At 36.0% G+C, this 9,778-nt stretch overlaps 1 protein-coding gene across 14 annotated transcripts in view; it reads left to right on the top strand.

Moving 5' to 3' along the window:
- Positions 1–9,778, top strand: part of ppp4r4 (protein phosphatase 4, regulatory subunit 4) — a 68,758-nt gene that overhangs the window by 56,955 nt on the left and 2,025 nt on the right. For 6 of the 14 annotated variants that reach the window (XM_087298254.1, XM_087298262.1, XM_087298263.1 and 3 more), the window contains 12 exons: positions 381–464; positions 4,994–5,176; positions 5,266–5,371; positions 5,465–5,612; positions 5,742–5,883; positions 6,844–6,882; positions 6,993–7,064; positions 8,125–8,188; positions 8,328–8,408; positions 9,167–9,257; positions 9,377–9,438; positions 9,524–9,680. In XM_087298254.1, coding sequence (XP_087154380.1) covers positions 381–464; positions 4,994–5,176; positions 5,266–5,371; positions 5,465–5,612; positions 5,742–5,883; positions 6,844–6,882; positions 6,993–7,064; positions 8,125–8,188; positions 8,328–8,408; positions 9,167–9,257; positions 9,377–9,438; positions 9,524–9,680 — 1,229 coding nt within the window. The remainder of the gene's footprint in view (positions 1–380; positions 465–4,993; positions 5,177–5,265; positions 5,372–5,464; positions 5,613–5,741; positions 5,884–6,843; positions 6,883–6,992; positions 7,065–8,124; positions 8,189–8,327; positions 8,409–9,166; positions 9,258–9,376; positions 9,439–9,523; positions 9,681–9,778) is intronic. The other 8 variants (XM_087298257.1, XM_087298265.1, XM_087298256.1 and 5 more) reach the window with 3 other exon arrangements.

The raw sequence follows: 9,778 nt of genomic DNA on the forward strand, positions 1-9,778 counted from the left end.
GTGTGCACAAGTTGCGGAGGTTGTAGCAACTGTGTAGGATGAATGAATCCATCGCACCTCCCTAGCTAAGACTAGGAGTGTTGCATTGTTTATTCCGTCATGATCCTCTGAGCAGTGTTAGTCACACACTACATTAGCATCTACTACGGCGCAAAGCTCCCTGAGCCATCAGACATAGTGATTTTCATGATTAATGATGACAGAAACCGAACATTATAGCCTATCTATTATAGTCAACGATCTCACATCAGCTTATCTCTAATTTTAGAGTCGCTTCCTGGGGTTGATAGAAATGTGTTCCTGAAGCGTCTAATAATGAGAAGGCTTTGTTGATATGAAAGGCTCAGATCATCCTGAGGTTAATGCTTTTGAATCTGCAGGTACTGGATGCTCTGCTGAACAATCTTCAGGAGACTTTAGAGCTGGCCACGTCTAGAGGAGAGGGAGCAGGACCTGAAAGCAAGGTACCAGATGAATGTGCTTTATTTTTGGTGCTTTTAGTTAGCCTTTTCCTTTGTGCTGTCTCTGTTTGTACCTGGTATTAAGGTGCATTTTTGTCAAGCCGATCTCAAGTGAGCTTTTAGCTTGTCTAATTTTGTCCAATTCCTGCTGTAGTTGAAAGCACATTTGACTGGATTGCTTTTATAGTGTAGACTCATGTGGTTGAATGCATTCAGAGAGGCACAAAAGACAACCTAGTTTATGCTAACTGAGTTAATTCTCATAGTTATAGGATGTTTTGCTGTAGTATGCTAGCTGGACAATTGTATTATTGATTTACAGGATTAGCTCTTCCAAAAATGAAAATTCTGTTATTAATTACTCACCCTTATCTCCTTCCAACCATCATATACAAGAAGGGTCCCAAAATTTTCAAAAAACATCCTTAAAAAAGACCATATGCTTCAGTAGTTCAGTTGAAGTATTATCTCGTTATGAGATTACTTTTGTTAATAAAACAAAAATAATAACTTTATTCAAAGTCCAGAAAAGCTACGTAGAACTTTGGTTGCAACCAAATAGACCCCTGAGACGTTCATTCGTTCATCGTTGGAAGACAATTCAAATTTTTTTTTAGATAAAATCTGAGAGTTCTTTGATCATCCAAATACAGCAAGATTCCCAAGATGCTTAAAGAAAGTCCAGAAAAGAAACCAAAAACTTTCTCAAAGCATTCCATGTCACTTTAGTGCTCCATGTACACTTTCATGTGGCACAAAAATAATGAAAAAATGACTTTGTTTGCTGATGTTTTTACTGTATCAGTTCAGGGTGCGCATTTACTATGGGCAGTAGGAAGCTTGCATGTTGTGCTGCTGACTGTAATAGCAATAGTATTGCCATTGTAAAGAGAGTATATATATAGTACATTTATTATGTATGGCCATACCCCCAAATTGCATAACAATGATGAGGGGTGATCGCTCCACAACCCTACCAGTGTGCACTTCCACTTGGCCACAGGACAATGGTGCCAGTGTGCTCACCACACACCAGCTATAGATGCCATAGTGGAGAGACAGTGAGAGAGCCAGTTTGGTGGATGGGTAAGATTGGGAGGCCATGATGGTTAAGGAACGATGGAGGGAGTTTGGCCAGGACACCGGATTTACACCCCTACTCTTTACGAGAACTTCCATGGGATTTTAATGACCACAGAAAGCCTCAGGTTAATGTCTCATCCTAAAGACAGCGCCAGGGCCGGATTAAGAATTCAGAGGTCCCTGGGGACCAGGGCCGGAGTGGGACTCATTTTCAGCCCTGGAGTTTCAAGCCAGACCGGCCCACCTCAGTTCACGACTGATTCCAATTCAGTTACTAATGGCACTATCACGTTTTTTTCAAGAAAACTGCTGCTTTAGAAATTCAAATGTTCAACAGCCCTAACAGTATTTTATGTCTTAACAATAAAATCGAAAAAAAAAAAAAGATTTTTTATGGGAGATTCGATCACAGGTCTGTGAAACTGAAATGTATTGTGCTTACCACTGGACCACATTGGCGCTATTACAGTGAGAGTAAAAAATAACTAATGGCTTGCCACCCTCAAGACACAGCACTACTTTCTTTTGATGGCTCAATCTTTTTCTCCTATTTTTAGATTTCTGATCAAGTTATGTCAGATTTATTAATGTAGTGAATCATTTGATTTTCATTGAGCAGGTGTATTATTCATTTTATTCGAATTCTTATATTCACTAAGGTGCCGCTGTTTGGGGTCGATAGTTGCATTACATCATCATCATTAACGTTAGTTAACCTGCAGGCTGCATTTTTCTCACGGGGCTGCGAGAAAATAAATAAAAAGAGCGGCACTACGGCAAAATAATGATTAAAAAAAGTAAAGCTATGGTCAAATAAATAAATAGAAGAAAAAAGTGTGACTGCTGAGAGTGCAAGCAGCTAGGGACACCGGCCCTCGCGGCCAAAAAACAGACCGGCCCACCGGGAATTCTCCCGGTCCTCCCGATTAGCCAATCCGGGCCTGCTGGGGACCCAACCTAGAGGCACTCCTATAGTTGAATTAAAAAATAAGATTAATATAATTTAAAAAAATAAATAAAATTAGTCTACAACGTATTGCCCACATAAATAATATACAGTACATATATTTTGATTCTACAAAGATTTAACATATTTTTAAAGCATTTAAAGCACATGTTGAAAAAAAAATACTAATAAAATTATTGAAAATTAATAGATTTAAATATACTTGTTGTGGTTCACAGAAGCAGTACTAAAAATTTAAATTTTAGGGTTTTAATGTATAACTTCTACAAACTTATAATGCATATGATTTGGACATAATACCTCTCCAATCTAGTTCTATGAATCTGAGTCCTCCATAATGCACACACTTATTAATGATTCCTACTTGTCTTCCTCGTGATGAAGAGTAGGCAAATCTGATATGAAGTGGGGGAAAAAAGAACCTGTTCATCAGATGCTGGATTCAAACCGGGTTTATGATCGATTGCATCAAAAGGTATTCCCATGCGCTTTTACGAGCTACACCACTCACGCTGCTGTCTGTTGCGCTCTTTAGTTGTTGTCTCTGTCAATCAAACGGTGATGGGCGGGAATCGTTTGGTTAGCTTATTCCAACGAGGTGCACTATTTGCACTTAGCCTAAATAGATACTCCACAATCCACATTTTTTCCACCCTCGCAGGGGCCCCAAGTGCGCAGGAGCCCCTGGGTCTGTGCCCATAATGCTCGTTGGTTAATCTGGTCCTAGAAAGCACTCACCGACAGTATATAGTGTCCCCTTCAATTTACTGTGGCATTAGAACTCACACAGACCGCAGGTTGAGCACCCCCTGCTGGCCTCAATAACACCACTTCCAACAGCAATCTAGTTTTCCCATATGGTCTCCGATCCAGGTACTGACCAGGGTCTTCACTGCGAAGCTTCAGTGAGTAACCAATCTAAGATTTTTTGCTGCACAAAATTGTTCTGGTAGCTTTGTGTGATTACAGTTAAACTAGTGAAGTTACATGGAATGTTTTGTCAAAGAGGTTGGTTTCTTTTCTGGACTTTGAGAATCTTGGGACCATTACTGTATTTGGAGGATCAGAGAATTTGTGTGCTGAAGATGAACAAAGCTATTAAGGGTTTGGAAAGACATGAGTAATTACGACCAAAATTTTCATTTTAAGTGAAGTAATACTTTAAACGTGAACAATAACTAGTAGAAAAAACTCTGTTCTCATAACTTATTCTTGCACAAATTCATAGCATTCTGTGTAGTTTTACAGCTATCAGAGTAGAAAGAAAAGCTGTCGTCCTCCATGTAATATAATGTCCTGTTGTCTCTTTTCACATTCATGTGTAAGTTCCATTAGATTGAAAAGATTAGAAAAGTCTGTACATACTCATTTAACCCACTTATTCAACCTCCCTTTAAAGAAATAGGCCAAGTGGGTGAAAGTGGACAAAACAGATGGATTAAGCAACAGGTGTAAAATGGCATGCATTGTTTGTTATTGCCAAAATGCTTTTGCTAACTTAATATTGGTACCAATAAAGTTTGACTTTATTTCAGTTTACTTCGATTAAGAGGTACATATGAGCTGAAATAAGAGCGCATTTGAATCTGGGACTGAAAAAAACTTTGACAAAACCTGTTTTAGACTTTTAGTCCTAATAATAATACAAAAAGATTTCTAAAATGAATGATTTTTTAATAAACAGCTCATTATAATTTATACAAATATGTCATTAATATTCCTATTGAATTAATTATAATTCTTATTTTGAAGTTGTTTTTTTCTTATACAAAATAAAAATAACTTTTGATAGCTATAACTGTAATCTTCTAAGTGTAAATAAAATTGAAATGTTTGAAATCAGTATTCAGTTTGATACAGTAAAGAAAATATAATATAGTACGTTTTAATTAAATAGAAAATATATTTTATGTCAATATATTTTCAAATGCGTTACTGTAATGGCATACTTTAGCTACATTTTTAGCAACTGTTGCTTCAGACTTAAGTGACTCATGAACGCACAGGAATCATTCTAATATGTTGAATTCATGCTCAAAATAAAATATTATCAGTGTTTAAGACAGTGGTGCTCAACCCTGTTCCTGGAGATCTACCTTCCGGCACAGTTCAGCTCCAACCCTGATCAAACACACCTGAACCAATTAATCAGGACCTGAACAGCACTTGATAATTACAGGCAGGTGTTTGATATGGGTTGCAACTGTAATCTGCCGGACGGTAGATCTCCAGGAACAGGGTTGGTCACCCCTATTTTAAGAGATAGTTCTGCAGTGTAATGTTTTCGTAAAAAGCAAGTTAGAATTTTCTAGGACTTCCTAGTGAATAGAAAGCTCAAAAGACTATTCAAATATTTGAAATAATATTTTGATTGTAATGTAAAAGTCTTTTCGGTTACAGTACATTTAATAAGTTGAATGCAGGCATCTTGCTGAATATAAGTGTTTAAATAGTAGCTTATATATCACTTTCACCTTTACAGCAGGTGAATATACAAGACTTGGTGCCAGCTTTGGTAGCAGCAGAGCAGAAAGCGGCTTCTTCCCTTCACTGGCGAGTTCATGAAAAGCTGCTTCAGTGCTACTCGTGTCTGCCTCGTGTCATTTCTGGAGACCAAATCTACTTCCGCTTCTTTCAGAGGATGTTCAGCATCATCACCACTAATGTAAACATCTTACACACACAGACCTTTCAGTACAGTCTCATCCGTTATACAGTATGTTTGATCTGTCTTTTCTGTTTACTCTGTTGTAGAATGTTCTGCCAGTCCAGCGGGAAGCTGTCAGGACGTTATGTGTGTTCCTGCGCTATAACCGCAAACAAGAACAGCGGCAAGAGATAATAAGTAAAATAAAACAAGGTAAAAAGAAAGAAAAATACTTATTTGACACCTTGTGCTTGAAATTTTGTCTTTCATGTGGTCGGGACTGTGTTTTTTTCTCCTGTATTTTAGATCTTGCTCAAGGTAGAAGCTACTGGAACAGGCTTCGCTTTTTGGACCTGTGTGATATCACAATAGACCTCTTCTCCAAATCATATTTTTGCAAACATTTTCTTATTCCAGCACTTGAGTTAGTTAGTGATCCTGTGGCCAATGTCAGGTGAGCAAGTTCTCCACATTATTGCTTATTTTTTGACTGTGCTATTCATTTGAATTACATAACTTAATGCTTTAAAGTATTTCTTCAAATTGTTGTTGTTTTTTTAACAAAAACAAAACATTTTGGCAGGTACAAGCTCTGTTATATGTTGCCCAAATTGAGATCCACCATCAGACCAACAGAAAAGCATCTGCTTCAGCAGCTGGAGTTCTGTGTGCGGAAATTGTTGTGCCGTGAAAAGGATAAAGATGTAGTGGTGACATTGAGAAAGGTGAGGAAATCATTATTAAGGTGCATTAGCATTGTATTGGCAAATGTTTTGGGCCAGCATGATAATAAATAATTATAAATAAGTTTAATATTACGGTTTGGCTTAGTGTTATCGCATTTCACAGGCTGCAGTTTAATTTAATATAAATGCGCCGGGTTTCAGTGCAACATGTTTGCACACCAGACATCAGATTGCATGGATTTCTTATGAAGTGAGATTTTATTTTATTGGATTTTTTTTATTTTATTTTATTGGATTTTATTCACAAACACTCTTTTGTAAAATGTATTCTGTACAGTATACTGAATGTGATTCAATTTATTACAAGTAGGGATGCTCCGATCAGGATTTTTGCAGCCGATTCTGAGTACTGATTCCTTGTCATGGTGATTGGCCGATACCAAGTACCGATTCTAATGCTTCAAGCTTTATAATGCCTAAAGCACATTTTACCTCCAAGTATGATACCTAAATTAAGATCTTGTCTTACGAAAGAGAATAAATTAAAGATGTTGCATATAATTCCTTAAATGTCTCTTAAAAGCATTTAGTGTGTACCTGTCATGGTCAGAAGCAGCTTTTCAGAAAATAATTAAGAAAGCAGATACAAAAAAATTGGTAAGAAAAGTGACTAACAAAGCAATATGGAAACATTGCAAATGATGGAAGAATGTCTCATTTTTATTTCCCTAATATTTCTAGCCAGGTTTTAATGAATTTGCAATATTGTTGAAAACACAGAACTTTCAATTCTGATATGTAAAGATTTTAGTTCTTATAAGTTCTTGTTAACTCGTAAACAAACTATTGCGATCGGTTCATGAGATCGCCCAGATTAGCGAGTACCAATCGAGACATGAAATGTAATTATCAGCCAATACATATCGCTGGCCAATTGATCGGAGCATCCCTAATTACAAGTAATGATATTGCAAAAACTGTTTTATTATTTTTCCTCAGACAGTTCTGGAGCTGGACAAAATGGACATTACAGAGCCGGTATGAAGGATCTGTGACTTTTTATATTTGGTTATGATGACAGTTTCTGTACACCATAGTTATTTCTTTTGAGCACTGTGAGCGAACTTTGCCCATATTTATATTTGTAGTATCATAAAAGGCATGAAAGAGAGCTCTTGGATCAGAAAAAGGAGAAGGAGGAGACCCTTTTACTTGAAATGGTGAGAGAGATTTTTAATTACTGAAATTGAAGGCAAATTATAATTATGGTTATGGTTTTTTCCACCAAAACCATTTTGAAAAAGCAAATAGGCTTTTCCTTATGTGTAAATGTGGGCGGTCACATGCTATTTTCAGTACCAACAAGACAAAAATTAGATTTTTAAAGAGATAGTTCACCCAAAAATGAAAATTTCCTCACCATTTACTCAGACTTAAATGGTTCTAAACTTCTATTAATTTCTTTCTTCTTTTGAAGACATAGGAGAAAAACAGCCAATGACATCCATAGTCGGAACAAAATATACTATGGTAGTCAGTGGCTGCTTTCCCCCAACATTCTTCAGTTGAACTTCCTTTGTGTTCAACAGAAGAAAGAAACTCGGTTATGCTTTATTTTCAGATGTCTTTGTTACAGAGTAACTATTAATTCAGCGACTAATAAATAATATTATTATTATTTTATTACAAGTACTTTTATATGTACTTACTATATGGTTGGGGTTAGAATATGGATTAGGTTTAGCTGAATGCAATTAACCATAATTACCTGTAATTACTATTATTACTCATTACCGGCTCAGGTGTGCAACAAATGAAGAGCACCAAACTAAATAGAATGAAAATGCAAAAATATATTTATTTAAAGGTTAAATATATGTAAATTAAATGTGTAACATAACATATATAGTTCAAAACAACAGATAACATAGGATCAAATTCCAAAATAAAATAAAAATAATATAAGCGGTGGGTAAGCAAAAAGAAGTTGAATGGAAACGATCCTCCGAAGCAGTCTGTGAAACACATCTTTGCAGCTTCTTAAATAAGCAAAATCTAATCACAAACCTGTAACACTATAGTAAGTACATACTGTAGAACTTGTGTAGCACGGACATCTAAAAATAGTGTTACCAGAAACTCAAATAGGTTTGGAACAAGTGGAGAATGAGTGAATGATGGCAGAATTAATTTTTTGTCTGTGAACTATACTTGTATATGTTCTAGATCCCTATATGTGAACTATTTGTTGCTACTGTATTTGTGCTGCTGTTAACACAGGAACTGTTGGAAAGACAGCAGAGTGAAGCCAAACTAGCTGGAGATAAACAGTCTGAGAAGAAACGTGAGTGATGTTTATTTATGCACCACTTCATTAAGAAGTTTACTTTGTGCTTTTTGTTGTAGCTTATTGTAAGTTTCCTAAATGTACTGTACAGCATATGTGTGCTTATGTTGTGGTTTGTTATATTGTTGTGTTCCAGAACGAGAGAGCAAATCAGGCCTATCTGGTAGTAAAGGAATGTCAGGAACATTATCAGGAGCATCATCGTCCTCTTCTTCTGGTTAGAATCATTGTGTACATTAATTATTATTAATTTTTTGTCAATTTACAATTTGTCAATTTTAGATTTTTCTTTTTGGAATAATTTTAATTAGATAAACATTTTATTTATTGTGATAGTCCCCACAAAAATAAATATTTACTTACTGTTTACTTACACTAAAGTGGTTTTAAATTAAAGGTTTTTTGAGTTTTCTTTTTTCTGTTGAACACAAAACAAGACATTTTGAAGAATGTTAGAAACATGTAATCATTGACTTTGTAAGTAGGCTTCAGGTTTCCAACATTTTTCAAAATATCTTCTTTTGTGTTCAACAGAAAAAAGAAACTCAAACAGATTTGCGAAGGGTCAGAAAATGATGACACAATTTTCAGTTTTGGGTGAACAATCCTTTTAATGATCAAGTAAAGGAACATGATGGAACATGCTTAAATTATTATAACATTTTATTATATTTTTTGGAAATGCTGAATATTCCATTTTGAAAACTAACAAAATAGTAAAACATTAAAAATATTTTTTGCAATAAAAATATTTCACAGAAATACTGTTTAACTTTTGTGGACAAAAAAAAATCTGATCTCAAAGTGTTAAACCGTAGCGTGCTTTGATGCAGAAAGCTACTTATATAATCGTTTTGTTATTATTGTTTTTGTTATTAGTTTGATAAATTTCCAGTGACATAAAAATGTTAAACATTTTCTTAAAGTTTTGTAATGGTCCGGTGCTTATCATCTCCACATTGCTGCTGTTTCTAGGGAAGGAGATGCGGAGGGCTAAACTAGCTCGCAGTCGTTCTCTCAGTGGCCATCCCACAACACCCAAGATGACAAACTCAGACAAAACCTTGTACGTAACAAAATCCCCTCAGCTTTCTCATGTTGCTACTGCAGTTGGTTCTTTGACCCATGACCTGTGACCCATCATCGCTAGTACTTCAACATTTACACTCACAATTTTTTCTTTAGAAAACTGAAAGATTCAGGAAGTTGCCCTGGATCAGGAAAGAGTCCTATGCTACCTTTAAATGGTAACTAATGAGATTGTTCTTCGTGAATTATATTGTTATATTATATTGTTGTTTACATGTACTTATGTACTTGTTTGCTTTCCAGATGATAACCTGCGACCCCACCACTTTAATGTTGCTTCTTCAATCTCCTCCACCCCATCGTCCTCGTCCATGCCTGTTCTGATCCGCAGCAACACCAGCAGCTCTGTGGATCACCGAAGTAACGGGAATAAAGACACACAGTCTAGGAAACTTTCTGTGTATGTTTCTCAAATTGACTGATAAACTCCCATTTTTAATCAGCCACTCCCCACCTAGCAAAATATCTCTGGCCCAGCTCTGACCCACACAATCAGCT

This window comes from Danio rerio, chromosome 20 (assembly GCF_052040795.2).
Source record: "Danio rerio strain M-AB ecotype USA chromosome 20, GRCz13ab, whole genome shotgun sequence".
Lineage (NCBI taxonomy): Eukaryota > Metazoa > Chordata > Actinopteri > Cypriniformes > Danionidae > Danio > Danio rerio.